The sequence below is a fragment of the Camelus ferus genome, chromosome 1 (genome assembly GCF_009834535.1).
Source record: "Camelus ferus isolate YT-003-E chromosome 1, BCGSAC_Cfer_1.0, whole genome shotgun sequence".
NCBI classification, from domain to species: Eukaryota; Metazoa; Chordata; class Mammalia; order Artiodactyla; family Camelidae; genus Camelus; species Camelus ferus.
Genome location: NC_045696.1, coordinates 34,534,686 through 34,560,456, shown reverse-complemented (window position 1 = coordinate 34,560,456; position 25,771 = coordinate 34,534,686). Strand labels below are relative to the sequence as shown.

Sequence of the window (25,771 nt, the reverse complement as noted above, 5' to 3'; positions counted from 1 at the left end):
GATCTGCCCATCTTTATTTGATTTTTTTGTTGTTGTTATTGAGTTGTATGAGTTCTTTATATATTTTGGATATTAACATCTTATCAGACAAATAATCCACAATTATTTCCTCATTCAGTAAAGTTGCTTTTCATTTTATTGATTTTTACAGAAGCTTTTTAGTTTGATGTAGACCCACATGTTGATTTTTCCTTTTGCTTCATTTGCTTTTGGTGTCAAATTCAAAAATTTATCACCAAGACCAATGTCAAGTTTACCACCTATGTTTTCTTCAAGGAGTTTTATAGTTTCAGGTCTAAAATTCTTTAATCCATTTTTAGTTGATTTTTGTGTATGGTGTGAGACTGCGGTCCAGTTTCATTCTTATCCATTTGGCCATCCAGTTTTCCTAACACCATTTATTGAGGAGACTGTCCATTCCCCATTGTATATTCTTGGCTTCTGTGTCATAAATTAATTGACTATATATGCTGGTTTATTTCTGGGCTCTCTATTCTGTTCAGTGATCTATGTGTCTGTCTTTATGTCACTACTATACTGTTTTGATTGCTGTGGTCTGTAATATACAGTTGATCCTTGAACAACATGAGTTAGAACTGCACGGGCCCACTTACACCTGGATTTTTTCCCTAAATACATATTAGTGTACTACACAATCTTCAGTTGGTTGAAGCTGTGGATGTGGAACTGCAGATACAAGGGCTGACTATAAACTTACATACAGATTTTCAACTGCACAGGAGGTGGGAGAGTTGGTGTCCCTAGCCCCCACATTTTTCAAGGGTCAACTGTAGTGTGAAATTAGGAAGGATGATACCTCCATCTTTATTCTTCCTTCTCAAGACTGAGTTGCCTGTTTGGGGTCTTTTGTGGTTTGATACAAATTTTCAGAATTGTTAGTTCTATTTCTGACAAAAATTTAATGTATTGTTGCATTCAGTTTGCTAATATTTGGCTAAGGGTTTTTGCATCTATGTTCATTAGGGACATTGACCTGTAATTTCCTTTTGTGATGTCCTTGTCTGCTTTTGGTATTAAGGTAACACTGGCCTCAAAGAATGAGCTTGAAAGTGTTCCTTTCTCTTCTATTTTTTAGAAGAGTCTGAGAAGGACTGGTATTAATTCTTTGAATGTATGATAGAATTCACCAGTAAAGCTCTCTGGTACTGGATTTTTGCTTATTGAGAGGTTTTTGATTACTGATTCAATCTCCTTAAGAGTAATTTAACTGTTCAGATTTTCTGTTTCGTCATGATTCAGTCTTGGTAAGCAGTATGTTTAAAGGAATTTATCCATTTCTTCTTGATTGTTCAATTTACTGGCGTATAATTCTTCATAGTACAGTCCTTCTACATAGTATCCACAGGTTCTGCATCCATGAATACAATCCACCACAGATGGAAAATATTTGGGAAAAAAAAAAATTCCTGAAGGTTCCAGAAAGCAAACTTTGAATTTGCTAAGCACTGGCAATTATTTACACAGCATTTACATTGTATTAGATACTACAAGTAATGTCGGGGTGATTTAAAGTATATGAGAGAATGTGCTTAGGTTTACATGCAGATACTACGCCATTTTATATAAGGGACTTGAGCATCCATCGTGGATTTGGTATCCATGAGGAAGTTCTAGAACCAAGCCTTAACGGATATTAAGTGACAATGGTAGTCTATGCTGATCCTTTTTTTCCCTGTGGAATCAGCTATAGCATTTCTTTCATTTCTGGTTTTACTTGAGACATCTCTTTTTTTCTTGGTGAGTCTACCTAAAGGTTTGTCAATTCTGTTTATCTTCTCAAAGAACCACTTCTTAGTTTCATCAATCTTTTTTTTATTGTGTTTTTAGTTTCTATTTCATTTAGTTCTATTCTGATTATTTTTTTTCACATACAAACACAAACACACACACACAAACACATATACACACACATACATATATTCCTATTCTTTTTTTTTTTTTGTTATAGGCCATGACTAGGTATTGAATATAGTTCCCTGTGCTATACAATAGGACCTTGTTGCTTATCAGTTTTATATATAATAGTATCTGCAAATCCGGAACTCCCAATTTATCCCTTCCCACCTCCTTCCCCCACTGGTAACCATACTTTTTTTTTCCTATGTGAGTCTGTTTTGTAAATAATTTCATTTATGTCTTTTTTGGGTTTTTTTTTTTTTTTGATTCCACATATAAGTGATATCATATGGTATTTTTCTTTCTCTTTCTGGCTTACATCACTTAGTGGGACAATCACCAGGTCCATCCATATTGCTGCAAATGGCACTGTTTTATTCATTTTATGGCTGAGTAATATTCCATTATATATACATAACACAGCTTCTTTATCCATTCATCTGTCAATGGACATTTCAGTTGCTTCCCTGTCTTGGCTATTGTAAATAGTGCTATGAACATTGGGGTGCATGTATCTTTTCAAATTAGAGTTTCCTCCAGATATATGTCCAGGAGTGGGATTGCTGGATCATATGGTACCTCTGTTTTTAGTTTTTTAAGGAACCTCTCTACTGTTTTCCATCGTGACTGCACCAATTTACATTCCCACCAACAGTGTACGAGGGTTCCCTTTCTCCACACCCTCTCCAGCATTTATTGTTTGTGGATTTCTTCATGATGGTCATTCTGAAGGGTGTGAGGTGATACCTCATTGTAATTTTGATTTGCACGTCTCTGAAAATTAGCGACACTGAGCATTTTTTCCACATGCCTATTGGCCATTTGTATGTCTTCACTGGAGAAATGTTTGTTTAGATCTTCTGCCCTTTTTTGGATTGGGTTGTTTGTTTTTTTGTTATTGAGTTATATGAGCTGTTTGGAAACTGGAAATTAAGCCTTTGTCAGCTGCATCATCTGCAATTATTTCCTCCTATTCTATAGGTTGTCTTTTCATTTTATTTATTGTTTCCTTTGCTGTGCAAAAGCTTATAAGTTTAATTAGGTCCCATTTGTTTTGTTTTGTTTTGTTTTTAATTTCTATTGCCTCCATAGACTGCCCCAGGACAATGTTACTACAATTTATATCAGAGAATGTTTTGCGTGTGTTCTCTCCTAGGAGGTTTATGGTGTCTTGTCTTAGTCTTTAAGCCATTTTGAGTTTATTTTTGTGTATGGTGTGCAAGGGTGTTTGAATTTCACTGATCTACATGCAGCTGTCCATTTTCCCAACACCACTTGTTGAAGAGGCTGTCTTCTCCACTGTATATTCTTGCTTTCTTTGTCAAAGATTAACTGACTGTAGGTGAGGTGTGTGGGTTTATTTTGGGGTTTTCTATTCTATTCCACTGATCTGTCTGTTTTTATGCTAATACCACACTGTTTTGATTTCTGTAGCTTTGTAGTATTGTCTGAAGACTGGGAGAGTTATTCCTTCAGCTTTGTTCTTGTTCTTCAGTATTGCTTTGGCAATTCTAGTTCTTTTGTGATTCCATATGAATTTTAGGATTATTTGTTCTAGTTCTGTGAAAAATCTCCTGGATAATTTGATAGGGATTGCATTAAATCTAGATTGCTTTGGGTGGTATGGCCATTTTAACAATACTAATTCTTCCATTCCAAAAGCATGGGATATCATTCCATTTTTTAAAACTCATCTTTAATTTCCTTAATCAATGTTTTATAGTTCTCTGTATATAAGTCTTTCACCTACCTTGTTGGTCAGGTTTACTCCCAAGTATTTTATATTTTTTGATGCAATTTTGAAAGGGATTTTTTTTTAAATTTTCCTTTTCTGATATCTCATTGCTAGTGTAAAGAAACACAACAGATTTCTGTATGTTAATCTTGTTTCCTGCTACCCTGCTGTATTTATCAGCACTAGTAGTTTTTGTGTGGAGTCTTTAGGGTTTTCTATATATAGTATCACGTCATCTGCATATAGTAACAATTTTACCTATTCTCTTTCAATCTGGATCCCTTTTATTTCTTTTTCTTGTCTGATTAGTATGGCTAGAACTTTCAATACTAGGTTGAATAGAAGTGGTGAGAGTGGGCATCCTCTTGTTCCAGATTTTAGTGGGAAGACTTTCAACTTTTCATCACTGAGTATTATGTTGGCTGTGGGTTTAATAAATAGCTTTTACTATGTTGAAATATGTTCTCTATACCCACTTTTCTAAGAGTTTTTATCATAAATGGGAGTTGAATTTTATCAAATGCTTTTTCTGCATCTACTGAGTTGATCATGTGATTTTTGTCCTTTCTTTTGTTGATGTATTCTGACCTTTGATCTTTCCTTCCTTCTACTAGCTTTGGGTTTTGTTTGTTGTTCTTGTTCTGATTCCTTGGGGTATAAAGTTAGGCTATTTGAGATCTCCTTTATTTCTTGATGTAGGTATTTATTGCTATGAACATTCCACAGCCGTCCTCTGTTCCCAGGAGACCTTCCAAAACCAGCAGGCAGGCCTGGCCCAGGTTCCTATGAAATCACTGCCTCTGCCCTTGGACCTGGCACACGTGAGATTCTGTGTACACTTCCCAATAGAATGAAGTCTCTGTTTCCCCCAGTCCTGTGGGGTTCCTGGAGCCAAGCCCTGCTGGCCTTCAGAACCAGATGTCCTGGGGTCTCCACCTCTTCCCAATGCCAGAACCCCGGGCTGGAAAGCCCAACATGGGGCCCAGAACTCTCATTCTTGCCGGGGGGGGGGGGGGGCTCTGTGACCCAATTATTCCTTAGTTTGTGGGTTGCCCACCCAGGGGATATTCTACTGCAGCTCACACAGGGGACATAAAAGCTGGTGGCGGACATTCTGGGAGGTTCATCTACATGAGCTTTCCTGGAGGCTGACATCTTGATTGGATCATTAGCACCAAGATCTAGCCCCACCCCCAACAGCCTGCAGAGAAGCCTCAGGCAAAACAACATACTGGGTAGGAACAAAGCCCCACCCATGAGCAGCTCTCCTAAGCCACAAACACCTCTAGACACAGCCCTAACCACCAGAGGTCCAGGACCAAGCTTCACCCAGCAGTGAGCAAGCACCGGCTCCTCCTGCCAGGAAACCTGCATAAGCCTCTAGTCCAGCCTCATCCACCAGGGGCAGATACCAGAAATAAGAAAACAACAATCCCAAAGCCTGTGGAAGGAATCTACAAACACAGACCAGACTCTACACTGGGACCAGCTGGACCCTGGCCCTTGGGTAATGAAAGGAGTATACTGCTGGGACGCATAGGACGTCTCCCACAGAGGGCCACCTCTCCAAGGTCAAGAAACGTTAACTAACCTACCTAAAAATATAAATAGAAAGACAGACAATATGAGGCAGCAGAGAAGTATCTCCCACACCAAGGCACAATATAAAATCCCAGAAGAAGAAATAAGTGATGAGGAAATAGGTAATTTATCTGAGAAAGAGTTTAAAGTAAAGATGGTGAAGATGTTCAGAGAACTCAAGAGGAGTATAGATGCACAGAGCCAAGTTTTTAGCAAGAGTTGGAAAATATAAAGAATACCCAGAGTTGCAGAATAAAATCACTGAAATGTATAACACACCAGAAGGAACTAAGAATAGGTTAAATGAGGCAGAAGAACAGATCTATGAGCTAGAAGACAGACCAGTGGAAATCACTACTGCAGAACAGAAAAAAGAAAAAAGAATGAAAAGAAATGAGGATAATTTAAGAGAACTCTGGGACAATATGAAGTGCACTAATGTTCGCATTATAGGAGTCCCAGAAAGAGAAAGAGAAGAGAGAGATAAAGAACCTGAGAAAAATTTTGGAGAGATAATAACCAAAAACTTCCCTAACATGGGAAAGGAAACAGTTACCCAACTCCAGGAAATGCAGAGAGTCCCACACAGGATCAACCCAAAGAGAAACACACCAAGGTACATAATAATCAAACAGACAAAAATTAAGGATAAGGAGAAAATATTAAAATCAGCAAGAGAAAAGAAACAAATAACACACAAGAGAACTCTCATAAGGTTATCAGCTGATTTTTCAGCAAAAACTCTACAGGCCACAAGGGAGTGGGAAAATATATTTAAAGTGATGTAACGGGGAAACTTACAACCAAGAACACTCTATCCAGCAAGGCTCTCATTCAGATTTGATGGAGAAATCAAAAGCTTCACAGATAAACAAAAGTTAAAAGAATTCAGCACTACCAAACCAGTTTTACAACAAATGTTAAAGGAACTTCTCTAGTTATCAAATCATAAGAAAACAGAACAAAAAGAAGGAAGGAAAAAAAAAAAAAGACCTACAAAAGATTGCTTTGGCAGTTTGGGGTCTTTTACAGTTCCATATAAATTTTGGAATTGTTTGTTCTAGTTCTGTGAAGCATGTCTTGAGTATTTTGACAGGGGTTGCATTGGGTAGTATGGCCATTTTGATAATGTTGATTATTCCAATCCAAGAGCACAAGATATCTTTCCATTTCTTTGCATCATCTTCAATTTTCTTCATCAGTGTTTTACAGTTTTCAGAGTATAGGTAACCTCCTTGGTTAACTTTATTTCTAGGTATTTTGTTGTTTTTGATGCAATGGAAATGTTTATGCCACTTATAAAATTCTGGGTTTTGAAGTGGAAAAAAAAAAAAAAGTGAATGAAGGGCCACAGATGGCAAAATACCCTTCTTATGGTTGTACTCCATTACATATATATGCTTCATCTTCTTTATCCATTCATCTATTGATGTGCACTTACGATGCTTCCATATCTTGGCAATTATAAATAATGTTACTGTTAATGGTGGGGTGTATGTATCTTTTTGAATGAATTTTTATTTTGTGGTTGGCTTTATTCCTTTGATAGCTATGTGAGTTTAAAAAGCTAAAGCTCTAAATGTTCTTAGAAACAATGTTCTTAGTACATGTGTGTAAATTTTAAAAAATATGTGCAGTATATTGTGTATATGTATTCACATGCAATATATTGTATATGTGAAGTTAAACTGTAACAATTTTACCTAATAAAACTGAAAAATGAAAAAAAAATAAAAGGACATTTAAGGAAAAAAGAAAAGACTATACCTCTCGGCAAGGTTCCTTAGACAAGTAAATGATGCCTGGCCCCACAGTAGGGCCACATAATGCTAACTCATTTATGATGACTTTGTTTGTAACAGCTTTCTCTGGTCTCAAACTTTTAGTTAAGCCCTAGGTCATGGGTCAAGGCATTCACTTCTCTGCCCTTGTATGCTGCCAAACACTGAATGCTCAACAAATGCTCAGTGAATTGAAAATGGAAAAAAAAAAAAAAAGAGTAGTCTACTGCTTCTTCACTCTAGTTTTGGTGTATCCACAGTGACAAAGGCAATTACCAAGTTTTCCTTCCTTTAGTTATATCAGTAAAAAATAAACGCCATTTTTTAAAGCTATGCACATACATCCTTCTAGATTTCTCATGTGTACTATGAGTGATAACAGATTAGTTATCACCCAATCACTTTTCATCTCTGCCAACACAAATATACCAGTAAATAATCCCTCTATCTCTCTGCCTTTAAAATGACTCTAGTCTCAACTGCTTCATTCCAAACTTAACAAAAGGAGTGATGAAAATTATGAGGGAAAAGATGCCAGTTCACAACTAGCAAATGAAATGCTGAGTTTCTAAACACGGCCAATATAAATAAATGCACATAGGTATGTCTAATTTGACTTTAAATTCAAGTCCTGAAAACAACATATTCTAATGTAATAGTAAAGAAAAACAAAACAGTATTGAGGGAATGTAATTGAAACCTCCCAATTACTCAAAAAAGAAATATATCTCTTCTTCAGAGAGAGAAAACAAAGAAATACAAAGCTAGATAGCCTCCATTTCTCTATAAATGAAGTTCACCTTTCACAAATGACTAGCAACAATAATGGATGCAAAATTGGAGAAGATTTTGAATAAATGTTGGTCAAAAAAACTGAAGAGTCAAAAAGTAGTAAGAGCGTTACATGTTGTAGAGAAATGATAATACTGATTGGGGACTAGCCACATCAGGAAAAAAAAATGGCCCTTTGTAATTAGCCTTTCTTCCTTTGATTTCTAGGCTGTTTTCTAAATTAGTTGAAGCCTAAACTTAAGTTATAAATGCAACCAAAAAAACATGATTATAATACAGTGGAGACTGAAGTTATGCATCAATGCTATGTTTGAAATATGGTGTAATTCTGCAACATAATGAGAAAGGGTCACTGATGTGTCATTATACGTGTAGCCGTGACTACCCAGCCACTCTAAATAAGAGAGTGATTAAACCCAGTTTGTTCCATGAAAGAGAAGGCTTTTCGGTCTTCTCTCCCTATGCAACTTGGCATATTAGGTATACACCTTCAGTGTTTACCACTGCATATACTAAATGCTACTAGCAGAACCAGTTCCCTCCTCCAGTCGACCATGTGAATCCTTGTGGACCTAGTGGCTGCCAGGCAAATTACTACTGTCCATCACTGAACCCTATGTGGAATGCTAAAATATATGAACACTTACTTTTTGCTGGGCTTAAAGGAGGCTAGAAAGGCAGCATTAAAGTTTGCTTTCATTTTATGTAAAATGGGTGAAGCCTATGTTCTTTGCCTGAATGTCCACTTAGTTTCAGGTTTTTTGCTTTGTTCTACCTGGAAAACTTTTAGGAATCAGTGTTTAACCAATTTAAAACAGGAAAACAATAGGAAAAATAAACAGAACTTAACTCAGATTTGCAAAAATTTCCTAACTTCTCAGGCCTCAGCATTCTTATCTATAAAAGGGAATTAATTTGAGGTCCTTTTAAATGCAAACACATATATACACATGGCAAAATCTTCACTTCTTTAAAAAATACAGCGAACAAGGAGAGTCAACCTGGTAAAATTATAATCAGTTAATTTACAACAATTCTCTACATGACTATTTATTTCCATAAAATTTTTAAAAACACTCAGGTATGAATAAAAACACTCCAGTTTCTTTACAGAACTAGAACAAATCACAACAAAATTTATATGGAACCACAAAAGAACTAGAATTGCCAAAACATTACTGAAGAAAAAGAAAGAGGCTGGAGGAACAACTCTCCCAGATTTCAGACAATACTATAGAGCTACAGTAATCAAGACAGCATGGTATTGGTACAAAAACAGACATATAGACCAATGGAACAGAACAGAGAGCCCAGACATGAACCCACAAACTTTTGGTCAACTCATCTTTGACAAAGGAGGCAAGAATATACATTGGAATAAAGACAGTCTCTTCAGCAAATGGTGTTGGGAAAACTGGACAGCAGCATGTAAAGCAATGAAGCTAGAACACTCCCTTACACCATACACAAAAATCAACTCAAAATGGATCAAAGACTTAAAGATAAGACAAGATATAATAAACCTCCTAGAGGAAAACATAGGCAAAACATTATCTGACATACATCTCAAAAATGTTCTCCTAGGGCAGTCTCCCAAGCAATAGAAATAAAAGCAAGAATAAACAAATGGGACCTAATGAAACTTAGAAGCTTCTGCACAGCAAAGGAAACCATAAGTAAAACAAAACAACAACCTACAGAATGGGAGAAAATTTTTGCAAAGGCTGAAACCAACAAAGGCTTGATCTCCAGAATATACAAGCAGCTCATATGACTTAATAAGGAAAAAACAAACAACCCAATCCAAAAATGGGCAGAAGACCTAAACAAGCAATTTCCAAGGAAGAAATACAAATGCTCAATAGGCACATGAAAAAATGCTCCATATCACTAATTATCAGAGAAATGCAAATCAAAACTACAACGAGGTATCACCTCACACCAGTCAGAATGGCCATCATTCAAAAGTCCACAAATGACAAATGCTGGAGAGGCTGTGGAGAAAAGGGAACCCTCCTACATTGCTGGTGGGAATGCAGTTTGGTGCAGCCACTGTGGAATACAGTATGGAGATTCCTCAAAAAAGACTAGGAATAGACTTACCATATGACCCAGTAATCCTGCTCCTGGGCATATATCCAGAAGGAACTCTACTTCAAAAAGACACCTGCACCCCAATGTTCATAGCAGCACTATTCACAATAGCAAAGACATGGAAACAGACTAAACGTCCAACAACAGATAACTGGATAAAGAAGATGTGGTATATTCATACAATGGAATATTATTCAGCCATAAAAAACAACAATGCCATTTGCAGCAACATGGATGTCCCTGGAGAATGTCATTCTAAGTGAAGTAAGCCAGAAAGAGAAAGAAAAATATCATATGAGATTGCTCATATGTGGAATCTAAAAAAAAAAAAAAAAAAAAAAAAGAACATAAATACAAAACAGAAACAGACTCATAGACAAAGAATACAAACTTGTGGTTGCCAAGGGGGGGGGGCGGGGAGGGTCAGACTGGGAGTTCAAAATGTATAGATACTGACAGACATATGCAGAATAGATAAACAAGATTATACTGTATAGCACAGGGAAATATATACAAGATCTTGTGGCAGCTCATAGCAAAAAAGAATGCGACAATGAATATATGTATGTTCATGTATAACTGAAAAATTGTGCTCTTCACTGGAATTTGACACAACATTGTAAAATGACTATAACTCAATAAAAAAAAGTTAAAAAAAAAAAAAACAACACTCCTTCTCTGTAAATAACATCTTGGGAAACCTGCAGTTTTTAGAATCTCCAGCCTACAGACGGCAGGTCTTCACATACGTACTGATTTACAAGGTGGTCACAGGTCTTTATGAAGGTGGACACACAGACCACACTACCAGAGACTATAGTAATTTTTATATTTAACATGTAACATATATTTTACATGCATATATTACATATATATACTTGCATAAGACAGAATGTTATAGGTATTACGTCTTTAGCTCATCTATAAATTTTTAGTGTAAGTGAATAAAAATTTAAAATATTTGATACATATCATAAATAAGAATTCTACAAACAGATATGAGTTATAATGAAATCCATTAATATCCTGACATCCTATCCATACACCTTGAACATTCAGTTTGCCATCCCTGGGAGGCTCTTTTGCTCCTTCATCTAATTTAGTCCCATCACTCTTTCAGAGCTCAGCTGAAGTATTGGTTCACTAAGCAAACTTTCCCTGACCTTCCAGACCATGTCCAGTCCCTCATTATTGTACCCTGCAATCCTTCCATAATTACAATACAGAATAGTGGAGCTACTTGTGTAATACCTTTTAGCTCTGTAAGGCCTTTGCAAACAAGGACTTATCTATCTTATTTACTGTTTTATCCCTAGAACCAAGCACAGAGATTTACAGAATGAATGAATGAATGAATGATTAAGGAACAATTGTTAGAATAATTTTCTGGCTTAAATATTTAAATAAAACAGAACACTGTTACAGACTTTCTGCTCTTCTAATGATACCACCAAGTTGCTATTTCCCCATTTTTCTTCTGGTATTAAAAGTACAAGTAATTTTTCTGTGAAAGTAAATTCAAATAATGCAGAAAGTTTTCCTTATACGAAACATTACTATTTAACAAACCACTAAGATGGTTTACTTTCTTATGCCTGGCACTGTCCATATTAGACAAGATCTGCTTCTGCTTAACACATTATTCTTTCCATGAGTAGCGGTTAAAAAGCTAGCAAACAATGAAATATTAAGTCAGTAAGTGACTTAAAAAACTTTTTAAAAAGTACTTTTGAAAGCCTTAAAAGCATTTTCATATTACAACACTAAAGTTAACAAAGACTACATAGATGAAAGGGGAGAAATTGTCCAAATAGGCACTAAATCAAGAATAGTACTTCTTGCTTACAAATGATGTATTTCTTTCAATACTCATTTTATTTTCCTCAGAAATCAGCAGGGAATCATTGAGACAGTTTTGGTAACTTTCAAAGTATCACATAAAAAATTCTTTGTCATAGACATCTATTATTTTTGTCTACTTAACCAGCTCTCTTTCACACTACCTCATTTACTTCTTGAGGAAACTGCTTATTCCTCCAATGTTTCTATGGTCCTCCTGGAGCTGCCAATGTAGCATCCTCGTTTCCCCTAGCTGTGGGGTGGGCTTGCCATCAGACAGCTGAAAAATCTCACCATACTCCTCTCAACACAGTGATTAGTACAAGCAGTGGGCACATAACCCTCAGCCAGGCCCAAGTTCCCAAAGTATTTGGGGGTTAGAGGTGGGGGAAGGGGGTTTCTTCTCCCTTGGTTAATAAACTAAACTTAATCCCAAAATTGTCAGCAGATCTAAGAGTTACAATGAAGCCAAAAGAGGAATGTTGGAAAGGAAGACAACAGTTCTAGATGGTATTTTATCCTCTGGATTCAGAAAATCCTCAAACTAGTTCTAGTCCTTGCTTGCTTATTAGATGACTTATTCATCTAATAAATCCCTCAATGCCCTTTATTTTTGTTGTTATTGTTAAAACTAGCTTGGGTAAGATTTGTCAGTTATAATCAAGAAGTCTTCATATTTCCCATATTCATTTAGGCACCATGAAATAATTTTTAAAATAATGGTTGTTTTTTTAAACTACTGTACTCTCACAAATCTAAATAATGGTACATTCTAAACTATTCTTCTCTCCCACAATTTTTTTCAGCTTTACTGGGGTACAACTGACAAACAGAAATTGTATATATTTAAAGTATACAACTTGGTATTTTGGTATAGTGAAATGATCACAATTAGGCTGGAGAACACAACCACCACTTCACATAGCTCCTTCCCTACAACTTTGAGTATATACAAGTAAATTTTTAAAGAAACACAATGTACATGCACGCTTTAAAATTTTTATGCATATATATAAATAAAAAAATACAGTTCATATGTATGAAATTTACACAGTCAAGATTTAAAAATTCTAAGTGTACAGAAAGGCTTGAACCCTCTCTCTCACTAGTCCAGTGCCCCAGTATTAACAACTTTCAATATTTTTAATAGCTGTTGATAATAAACTTTGCCAGTATTTCTTGACTTACCAATTTTAAATATTATCTTTTAACTTTCTGCTGTGATAGAAGAGAATTTAACTCCTTGCACAACCAATTTCATCTTTCCAAAAGTTACTCTGTATTATTTCCTCTATTATTTATCCTTGTAACTTTACTTACACCTTTATTTATGGTTTCATGTACTACTGACATTCCATTTTGTAAAATAAGAATTAAAGAATTCAGTGCCTTTGTCCTTTACTTTCAACTCACAACTTCCATCAGTCTTATATTGAAAGGTCAATAATTTCTTCTGTTCTGTAATTATTTTCTGTACTTTAAAAGTTTAGTCAAAAAGCATCATCTGCATGAAGAAAACTAAATAAATAACACTCAGTGTATATCTAAGTAGTATGCTAATGACTCTGTGTCCTATCCTGTTCAGATTATTTTTAATTTTCCTGGAGTATTTAACTGCTTTTCTATTCCCTTTGCCTTGTCTACTTTTATCACTACTTTAAATGGTTACAAATTCTCAAGGTTAGTTTCAAATCTCCATTTTTACTGGGTATTTCCCTCTTGGAGGTGAACGTCTGTAAGGCCTACCACTTGGCAGTTGATCCTGGGACTTCTCTTCCCCCTATCTTAAGTAAAAGCTACTGTTTCCTAGATCAAAGGTTATCTGGGTCTTCTTTTTTTTTTTTTAATCTGGGTCGTCTTCTTTTTTTTTAATCTGTTACACCTCATTTTTCTGGAGCACATTCTCTAACAGCTTCCAAAAAAGAATATGTGTATAACTCAATCTTCTAGGTCTTTACATGCCTGAAGTATTGTTTCCACTCTCACACCTCACTGCTAGTTTGGATGAGCATAAAATTTCTAAACTGAAAATAATTTCTCTCCAAATCTTTAGAGACACTGATTCATTATATTCCACCACCCACTGTTGGTTGTATGAAGACTGATATCAACCTGATGTCTGTTCCTCGTTTTTTCTCTCTGGAAGGTGTTCCAGTCTGTTTTTCATTCCTGATTATTTTCAAATTGGGGAATAATGTATTTAGCTAAGTATCTTTTATATTCATTGTGCTGAGCACTTCTGGGGCTCTTTCAGTTTTGAAGTTTATGACTTTTAGTTCTGGGAAATTCTTTTATTATGTCTTCAAAATTTTCCTCCAATGTATATTCTCTAAATTCTTTTCCTGGGACTCCAACTAATTAAATAATGAATCTTCTATATGAAGCCACTGTATCAGTTTATTTTTTTTCTGACATTCCATCTCTTTGATTCTGTTTTACATTCTGGACTATTTCCTCAACTTTACCTTCCAACTTCCCTACAGAATTTTAAATTTTAACCATATTATTTTCTTAATTTTCCACAAACTCATTTTTGGTATTTCATTATTTCTTTCACATGGCATGATATATTTATGTTTTAATGTCATACATATCTTCTCAACTCTCTCTGAAAATGATAATGATAGATTTTATATTTATCTTCTAACTTTTTGGTTTTCGACATTAACACTAGTTCTTCCAGAATTTTTTTTAGTTTGTTTTCATTGTATTTTTTTTCATGTTGAAGTCATTCCTCAAATGTCTGATGATTCTTGAATGCTCATTAATATTTAAGAATAAAGCCATAAGCAGATTAATTGGGAGCCCTATAAGCAAGCATGTCTAGAGTCTGATGATTGGTAAGTTTTGCTTTAGGATAATTAAGTGATTAGCTAGCTGTCTCAAAGAAGAACTCTTAATTGCCAGAATACAAAGGTCACTGCTCCAGTCACTTAATTTCTTTAGAGGAAAAAAAAAGTAGTAATGCAATTTCCCCAACTTACCCTGGCCCTAAGGTCTAGTAGAATGGCCTGAATGGAAAAACTGCAATTAACTCCTTTATCTGTATTCTCCCAAAGTATCTCATTCTCTACTCTCTATTTCATACCTTGCACATTCAAACTCTACACTTCCTTAGGATTCCAAGAGGAGGGAGGCAGGACAGACAATCTTCCTCCTTTCTTACAAGGCGGAAGATAATTTTGTTTTAAATGCTACCCACGGTTTTAAAAAAATGTTTTATAAATAATAAAGTATACACATACATAAATATGAATATATAAAACAAGAGTTTCACAAAATAATACTTATATGAGGCATACTCTGATATTTTCTATTGTATTTTGTAATGTTATTAAATGAATTCACAACCCACTATTGTGATGTGAGTGTAATTTGAGGCGCACACACACACACACAAAATTAAGTTGTGACTTGCTCTGTCATTTTTCAAAGACCACTCCTCTATCTGTTTTCCTTCCACAAAAAATTGTTGAGATCTTTTTATTCACTGATGACTCTTCTCTTGCCTTTTCACTCTATTTCCCTCTTTTACTTCTTTACTCTTTTAGTAGGATCTACGAGGGCAAAAAGGACAAACACAAGTGCTCAGTTGGTGATCTTTAACTCAAAGTCTTTCACAAATATTTTTAAAAACCAAAGTTTCCTCTTTCTGACCTGATTTAAGGTCCCTCTGCTAACTATGATGGCCTCAATTGCTGTATTCTGGGACTTACATTAAAGTTTGCCAAAGCAATCTGGGGAATTAAAAAGGAAAGTGCTAGCAGTGACCCTAAGAGTCTATGTAACAATTTCATTTAACTCTAAAACTAAAAGTAAAATTGTGGTTAAATGTTCAAAATCAAGCCTAAACACTTAAATGAAGAAATGGAAATTTATTTTTCAGAAAAGACTTTAGGAAAGGTTCCTTCTACAAAGAAAATAATCAAAAACCAATTCAACAAGAAATATACTTGTATAAATACATCAAGAAAATACTTTCATAAGAAGTAAAGAGTACTTACAAGGCAAGGCTACTCAAAACATACTGTACGTGCTCACATTCATCTGGGAATGATGCACTTGCTGATGTAAAACAGCAAAGTGCAGTCTGAAGAACCTGAAGCTGTGGCAAAGGGACCTGCCATCTTCCAGCATAATCTTCAACCACCTGATAGAGAAGCAATCCAAAAAGTACATCATTAGAGAAAATGTTCTCAACATCTCGAGTTTAAAAATTTGGGTAAAACTTTTTAAAACATTAGTTCAGCATGAATAGAAATGATTTAGGAGGGAGAAAAAGTTCTTCATTGCTTAGTTTCATGGAGTGCATCTGAAAATAAAATGAACTATTATCTTTGAAAATGTGAAAAATATAGTATATGAATGACCATACTTTTCAACTGTCAAATCTTTACAAATATTGTAAAAAATACCTTCACATCCCATATCTAATTTTTGTCAAAATACCAATTACTAAATATTAAAATAGCTAGACAGCAGAATATAGTAATAAAGAAAATTAGAAATGAGCATGCATTATCATCATTATTATGTGCAAGACTGAACTCTAAACATTATAGCAACAAATGAGTATTAAAGATATGTTGGTGTGATGTTCTCATTATAAAAGTTTAAACTATACCATATTATGGAGAAAATAATCCAGAATATAATGTCTGGACTCTGTCACTTAACTCATTTTATGAATTTGGGTAGGTCATTTTCCTTCTCTATGCATTAGTTTCCCCACCATAAAATGGAGATAATAATGCCTACCTTGCAGAGTTACTCTGAAGCTAAACTGGGATGATTTATGAGAAAACATTTTAGAAATATCAAGTCCTATAAAATATTAATTATGATCTCTTGTATGCAAAAATACTATATTAAAACATTGTATTACATTTTATAAATTCATCTTATAAAATAGGTTGGAAACTATGGCCTGGAGGCCATATTTGGCCTGCCACCCATTTCTGTATGACCTACAAGCTAAGAATGGATGTTACATTTTCAAATGGTTAAAAATAACATTTTGTGATGTATGAAAATCATATGAAATTCAAATTTCAATGTTCACAGAGTCTTACTGGAACATAGCCAGGATCACCCATTTAGGTATTATCTATGGCTGCTTTCCTGCAACAACAGGTTGAGCAGTTATAACAGAAATCATAAGGCTCACAAAGCCTAAAATATTTAATATCTGCCCCCTTACAGAAGAAGTTTGCCAACTCCTGATCTAAAAGCTGGTAAAACTAGAGCAGAGTTAAAAAGCCAAGAACATTCAGAGCTCAAGAACTTTTCATATTATTTGCTTCCTGTTGGAGACAATTTTCCATGAGTCTCTTGTATTTCCGTTTTTTTTTTAAAGAGGCCCTGACTGCCTTCACCCTTTCAAAGGTGTTTACAGGAAACAGCCTTGAAAAACAGAGATGATGTCTCTCTCCAAAGCAGTGAGCCTGTTTACTGTCTGTCCAGTATACTCATGATGATGTCTCACTCTGGAGCAAAGACCAGGCAGATACGCTTGCAGACCATTATAAAAGATTAGGACTCCCTAACCTTGGGGTTCCTTAGCTGTGACACAAATTTACTAGGAGTTCAGGATGCACCTGGGCCATTCACATCACCTTTGTGAGACTTGAAAGGCAAAGGGAATCATCATGAACTTGAAGCTCATGCTGCTTGCTATGCCGTGAGTAACAAAGTCTATCATCTCTGACCCAGGAGTTTTACGTCTTCAGCCAGCATCTGGGAAAATGTGGTAATCTACCTCAGATAGAACTCCAAGCCTTTCATGGTTCTTTGACAATTCCAAATTGCAGTATCAGGTGGCCAGCATGTCTCCAATGTTTCTAGGAACACGTACGTATGACTAAAAAAGAAAGCTAGAGGGTGATATCTCTGTGAACTTGTATCCCTTCCGTATCTAGCAGTCCTCACTACCTGGGAAGTAAAAATGACTGCTGTGAAAATGCCAAGTAGGACAAACTTTAACAACCACCACAAGCAAAAAAGAAGAATGTTAGATAACACTGGAAAATGTTAAAGCCAGTGGTTCCCTGGCTATAAATGCTCTCTTCACTGAAGTGTTTGACTACCTCTATGCCTCTTTTTGGCCCCTACAACACAATTTTGGTACTACATAAAAAACAGGTACCTGACAGTCTCACATTTCTTCCTATGTTCAGTCCCAAATAGTTTGCCCTAATACATTTCCACTTACTTCCTGCTTATAGGCTGGGTTTATATCCTTAGAAGGATATCCTTATATCCTTCCTTCTGTTCTCATTATAGCTTCCCTCATTCACCAAGATTCAGCTGTTAATACCCTGCCTGATTCAGTTCAGCCCAAACTTAACATAATAAAAGTATTTGTAGGCAATGCCTCCAACAGGTTTGCCACAAATCCCTTGAAAAGACATAAACAAGACTGGCTGAAATATACATAGAGTTGTCCCTCATTATCTGTGGAGGATTGATTCCAGGATCTTGCCATACCAAAATCTGCAAATGCTCTAGTCCTTTAAAAAAACAGTGTATTTGCATATAACCTACAGACATCCTCCCATATACTTTAAATCATCTCTAGATTACTTATAATACCTAATACAATGCAAATACAATGTAAATAGTTGCTATTGCACAGCAAATTCAAGTGTTGTGTTTTGGAACTTTCTGGAATTTTTTTTCCAAATTATTTTTGATCCATAGTTGGTTGAATCTAAAGGTATGAAACCGACAGACAGGGAGGGTTGACTGTATCTTCCTAAGTATAAGAAATCACAAGTTACAATGACAATAAACAGTAGCTTAATGTCATACCAGACACTAATAATTCACTATAAATCTATAACATTCACTATAACATTATTTCTCTTTTAAATATTGTCCTTAAAATATGTAAAAGTATACATGATATTGTCTTTTTGCTTTTCTTCTTCTGCACTATATAACTGCTATTGTAAACACTCAGCTAATGAGAGCTAACACCAGGACATCATAATCTGAATGTGCTCTACCAGGCCCTTGTGCAATAAGCAACAAATCTTACATTTCTTTGTCTTTAGTATTCTAGTAAGTAACAGTCCTTACAGTTACTATACAAAGAATTACTGTATAAAGAATCAGATCCGTAAGAACGTTAAAATACATCATCCAAATTACTACAGACCGAAATGTGTCCCCTTAAAATTCAAGTTTTGAAGTCGTAATCCTCAGTGTGACTGTATCTGGAGATAGGACTTTAAGGAAGTAATTAAGATTAAATGATGTCATAAGGAAGGGGTCCTAATCAGATAGTATGATGGCCTTATAAGAAGAGGAAGAATGCTCAATATTGCTAATTATCAGAGAAAAGCAAATCAAAACTACAATAAGGTATCACCTCACACCAGTCAGAATGGCCATCATTCAAAAGTTCACAAACAATAAATGCTGGAGAGGCTATGGAGAAAAGGGAACCCTCCTACGCTGCTGTAGGATGTAGGGTTTGGTATAGCTGCTATGGAAAACAGCACGGAGATTCCTCAAAAGACTAAAAATAGATTTACCATATGACCCAGCAATCCCACTCCTGGGCATATAACCAGAGGGAACTTTAATTCAAAAAGATGCATGCACCCCAATGTTCATAATAGCACTATTTACAATATCCAAGAGAAGGAAGCAACATAAATGTCCATCAACAGATGACTGGATAAAGAAGTTGTGGTATATTTATACAATGGAATACTACTCAGTCATAAAAATAATAAAATAATACCATTTGCAGCAACATGGATGGACCTGGAGATAGTCATTCTAATTGAAGCAAGCCAGAAAGAGAAAGAAAAATATCATATATTTATATAGTATATATAACTTACATGTGGCATCTGAAAAAAAAAGACAAATGAACTTATTTACAAAATAGAAAGACTCACAGACCTAGAAAACAAACTTATGGTTACTGGGGGGAAGGGAGTAGGAAGGGATAAATTGGGAGTTCAAGATTTGCAGATACTAACTAATACATATAAAATAGATAAACAACAAGTTCATACTGTATAGCACAGGGAACTATATACAATATCTTGCAGTAACTTATGGTGAAAAAGAATATGAAAATGAATACATGTATGTTCATGTATGACTGAAGCATTATGCTGTACACCAGAAATTGATACAACATTGTAAACTGACTAGACTTCAATAAAATATATTAAAAAGGAGAAGAAGAAGAGAGTTCTGTCTCTCCACACACATGTACTGAGAGGGAAGGCCATGGTGAGGCCACAGATTGTTATCAACTTTCATTATTTCAAACACCTCACAGATCACAGGTGTCAGTCAAGCTGTTCACTAATATTAATTTCATTACTTGTTTACAATGAATCTGCTCACCTTTAAAATCTGATGAATAAACCAAAAGCCACAACACAATTACCTTCCATTCTTAAAGCTTCAAAAAATGGGTGTAATACATGCCAATCTATGCACTGAATAAATGTTAATCTCCTAAGTACCTAAAATAAACACTGTATGAAACATTTAGTCTTCTCCCCACCCCTTTCAGTATGATATTGTTCATTTGTAAGATAGCTATATATACTATAAAGTATACTATATATGTATTTCCTAAGCTCTGTCCATTGAGAGAGCCTAGGAGCAATGTCACCTCAGTAGCAATAACATACTTTGGGCCCAAGTCTTGATTTCTAAACACTAGTCTCTAAAATGAGGAACCTGGGGCTCTTCAATCACAAGGAACTTGGGCTGTTCATGTCCTCCTGTAGCCGAGATAGAGCAAGGAAAATAACAAGATAAAACTGGAACATTTTGTAGTGCTAGGAAGTAAGGAAATGCTGAAATAATGATGGGATATAAAAACACAGGAGCCAACCTGAAGGCACTCCTAGCAGCTAAAGTTAGAACAAATATTTTGAGCAACAAAATAGATGACAGTATTGGATTTTAAGCCATGGAACCAGATAACTATCCATGAGTCCATACTGATAAAAGTAAATAATCAAATTCTTCAATAAAAGTTAGAGATGAGACAGCTCTTCCTCATAATAGAATACTAATTAATAAATACAGAAGGAAAGAGAGAAAGAGGAATCACCATTAGGCAAATACTGTACACAGTAATGAATGCTGCAGACAAGAACCATGGATTAACGCTAATACTAGTGGGTGAAAAGTTTGAGTAGATGCAGGATTCGCAGTCTCAAAGTATCTCCACCAAGACAGTTATTAACTACAAACAGAAAGATAGTGACTTTAGAGTGGAGAAACCCCACAGACACAAACTTAACCAAGCTATACCAAGATATGTATTACCAGTAAGTAACAAAGCATACCATCATCACAAATCCCTTGATATGGTGCCCCAAGAAAGACAACAGCATTTTTGTGGTACTTTTGCAAAAAATGCATACTCATTCCTAGCATGAGAAATCTTCAGACAAACACAAACTGCAGGATATTCTACAAAAAAAAAAAAAAAACCTGATCAGTATTTTTCAAACATGTCAAGGTCATGAGAGACAAGGAAAAACTGGCAGAATGGGAGATACTAAGGAGAAATAACAATTAAATACAATGTGAGATCAGAAATAACATCCGGGAACAGAAAAAAAAGCATTGGTGGAAAAACTGATAAATTTCTAGTAAGGTCTGTAATTTAGTGAATATTATACAATGTTACTTTCCTGATCTTGATCACTGTACTCTGATGTGTAAGTATAAAATTAGTTCAGTTTTTAAAAGTTTAAAAACAAAATTATTTTGCTCCAACCTTTTCCCTCAAATTTTAATGTTCTCATTTATTTTCTGCATGCTATTTTATAACATAAACACAATTCCACATTTTCCTTGCTAGTTACCTAACTACATACCAAGATTTACCCTTGCCTATGCTTATTATTTTAGAGTCAGACAGAAAAATAGAGCAGGTAGACTGGCAGCACTAGGGAAAGAATATAGGTTTTGGATCAGACAGACTTGGCTTTGTCATTTAATAGCTGCATAGCCTTAACAAAATTATTAAACTTCTCAGTCTCAGTTTCTGGCAAAATGAATTTAATACTACCTTAATCATAGAGCTATTGAAGAACCAAGATAATATTAAAATCTAGGATAATTCCTGGCACATAACAAACAGCTATTATTACTAGTGCACTTTGTTTGAAGAAAATGGCAAGGTTAAGCTAACTTTGGTGACTATTTTATTACATCAGTATGAAATGGTTAATTATTTGTTTCTAGATGTGACTAATTATGATAAATTTTACTCACTTTTAGGAAGCAGACAGGCCTCTCCCAGATAAAATCTTTCCAAAAGCTACTACTGGGATTCAACTATTTAATTCAATATTCATTGATATGTGAAGTATATCCTAGATAGAACAATATAAATAAAATACTTCATGCCTGAACAGATACCTGAGTTTTTTTTTTTTTTTTTTTAAGTTTTCCATTGAGAATGAAGATAAAGAAAAGCTCTATTCAGAAAAAGAACAGTCACTGTCATTTGACTTTTTTCCATCAGGATAACCATGCAATGAGAATCTAAAATTAAAGTCATTTTTTAAAAAAACCACCAAACTCACTTAGAAATAGATTCTAATAAGTTAAAAATTGTTTGCAATCTGCAGAAGGACATAATCTTCAGTAGTAAGCAACCTAAAACCCAGTTATTTGGTTGGGGGTTTGTTCAGCTTACTACTCCTTAAGTTGATATTTCTGCAACATTAAGGCATTTAATAGGTCCTGTGAATGTAGTAAGACTAAACTTTATAAAATGGAAGATGGTATAAGCATCTCAAATCTTAATATTCCCCTATCACCTTAGTGTTAAACATAAATCTTCAGGAGTGTCTATTAAGCTACCAACCACAGCAGGAACATCCGTTACAACATCACTCCCAGAAAGCTTTCATCTCCCTTCTTGAGTTTTCTGCGTCCAAATGGAGTGAGGCAGACCAGGGTCCTGAGTCCTCACTTCAGGACCCAACTTTCCTCTTAAGCAGGTCCAAAGGTAAGCAGTAGGCTCATTTTAAAGGCTATAGATACATTTTAATACCTGTCAATTTTTCATTTGATTCCAGACTCACTAGGGAGAGTAATATATTAAATGTTTCCCGCATAAACATTGAAACTGGCACATAGACAAGAGAACCCCAAAATATATGGAAATGTCTATGAATATCAAGTGAACATGTGAGGTGAACAAACCTCTTCATTTGCCTGCAGCTGGTGTCATCTACAGATGTGTGTCTACATGATAAAGTCTTAACTAGCATGGGCTATGCAGAACTCTGCATCTGACTTCAATTTAGCATGGCCTCTAAGGCAAAAGAAATAAAAGCAGAAATAAACAAAGGAGACCTAACTAAACTTAAAATCATTTGCACAGCAAAGGAAACCATTAACAAAAGGGAAAAACCTATGGAATGGGAGAATATTTGCAAATGATACAACTGACGAAGGGTTAATATCCAAAACATACGAACAGCTCATACAACTCAATATCAAAACAAAACAAACCCCAATCCAATTCAAAAAAAGAGCAGAAGACCTGAATAGACATTCTTCCAAAGAACACATACAATGGCTTACAAGCATATGAAAAGATGCTCAACATCGCTATTAGAGAAATGCAAATCAAAACAACGAGGTTATCACCTCACACGTGACAGAATGGCTATCATCAAAACGTCTAGGATATGGAGGAAAGGGAACCTTCGTGCATTGCTGGGAATGTAAACTGGTGCAGCCACTGTGGAAAACAGTATGGATGTTCCTTAAAAAACTAAGAATAGAACTACCATATGACCCCAGAATTCTACTCCTGGGTATATATCCAGAAAAAAACTTTCGAAAACATTAACTCAAAGCGATACATGCACCCCAATGTTTCATAGCAGCTACTATTTACATTAGCCAACACATGGAAGCATCCCAAGTGCCCATCAACAGACAACTGGATTAAGATGTGGTGTATATATACACAATGGACTATTAGTCAGCCTTAAAAAAAACTGCCATTTGTAGCAACATGGATGGAACCATGGAATATTATGCTTAGTGAAATAAGCCAAACAGAGAAAGATAAATACTAAATGATATCACTTTCTTGTGGAATCTAAAAAAAAATACCTATGAATGTATGTGCAAAACAGAAATACTGAACAGATATAAAAAACAAACTTGTGGTTACCAAAGTAGAGAGGAAAGTGGGGAGGAACAGATTAGGAGCACGGGATTAACAGGTATAAACCACTATATATGTAAGAGGTTAGCAAGAAGGATATACTGTATAGCTCAGGGAATTATACCCATTATGTTGTGGTAGCCTGTAACGGAATATAACCTGCAAAAATACTGAATCACTATGCTGTACATCTGAAACTAACACAATATTGTAAATTAGCTGTACTTCAATTTAAAAAAAAAAAACTAGCAGGCTTGGCCACAGATGGTATTGCAAATGTGGCTGAGGCATTGATTATATTATTGAATTTTTTTAAATGTCTTTTAGTCATACAGGTTTTTTAGATATTAGTAGGTAAAAATCTTGTTTCTTACTTCTGTCTGATTTCTCGACAAAGACTCCAAGCCAGAGGATTAAACTGAAAAGCTGGTTAAGTTCCATATGGGTCTTAGAACACTAGTGTGTGAATGTCTAGTCTTTAAACTGTTAATATTAGTCCTAGGTCAGTGGACTTAATTTTGTCCCTCTCCATCTTAATTTTGTTCTCAAAGGGTAGCCCTTATATTCAAGAGACTTGTCCAAAGGCTTCTAGAGTCATTGTCATAATCTGGTCTCAAGTTAACTTCAGGGACTGATAATGTACATAAATTTAATCAAAGCTGTAGATGTCAAGATTTTATCTGTGTTTAATGAAGATGGCCAGTGGATTTTACCAAGTGCAGAAATAAAGATGGGTCAAGGTTCCTTTAGAGCATAAATCATTTTCCTAGGCTCAGGCAGAAGAAAAACTCAATGGAATTATTATGGTATTAATACAAATCCAAAGGCCAAAAAGTAAAAAAAGTCCTATGCCTCAAACACTAACTTTAGGTACCATGTTGTTCTGTCTCAAGAAGAACTAAATTTGTTTTAAAAATTATACACTTCCAATTAAAATAACAGTGGAAGAGTTAAAAAAAAAAAAAAAAAAGGAGGGGGGCATCATGTTACAATGGAAAAAGAAAAGAACTTCCTTAAGATAAAGTTCAATCTTAGAAGCTGAACTAAACAGAGAGGAAATATATATATCAGAACTATGTGTTCTTAAAGATGGAATTGGGGGAAAAATGTATTTTAGTTGTTACTCATTAGAAAGGGTGACTGGCTCCAAAGGCATCTAATAGAGGAACAGCTGGTAATAGTGTGATGGAAATCTCAGTGTATCAGACTGGAAATCCAACTATGGCAAGGTGGTCTTTTAAAGAAATAGAAAGTACATAAGAGCAAGTGAAAAACCACACTATGAGGCTGTTATATGGTAACGTAAAATCTGTAAAGATTTGAAAGGTTAGAGAGAAAAAAAAAAAGCTAAGAGATTATCTTTAAATACCTGAAGCATTTTCAGTACATTTCAAATTATTACTTATTACAGATGACAATGTATGGGATGGCACAGTGTCACCAAAAAAAGTGCCTCAGGAACTCAAAGTTAGGCCTCAGGTAGTGGATAAAGAAAAGCAAAACTGCAGAAAGACAAAATAGGAGGTCAGATCTAGGTTTGATGTTGAGTTGGTAAGATTTTCTTCAACTGGGGAAGTGAGAGTAGGCAAAATCTGTCTGATAATGAATGCTTTTTGATAAACTCAGAATTCCTTGACTTTAATCTCTGATTTATGGGAGATCTTAGAAGAGATAACTGAAAATAAAACCTACATCCAAAAGCAAAGCGAAAGGGAAAGGAAAACAGGAGGGGGCCACCTTATGAATAGGTTAAAATATAAACAAAAACAGAAACCAAGAATGTTTATCTGAAACAGTGTATCCTACTATTGCTGAAAGGAACATGATACAAAAAAGAATGTTTACACT

General features: G+C 35.2%; 1 protein-coding gene across 1 annotated transcript in view; it reads right to left on the bottom strand.

Annotated features, from left to right (window-relative positions):
- Positions 1-25,771, bottom strand: part of ZNF654 (zinc finger protein 654) — an 86,427-nt gene that overhangs the window by 46,924 nt on the left and 13,732 nt on the right. The window contains 1 exon segment of the mRNA XM_006188208.3: positions 15,744-15,889. Within this exon segment, the coding sequence (XP_006188270.3) occupies positions 15,744-15,889 (146 nt within the window).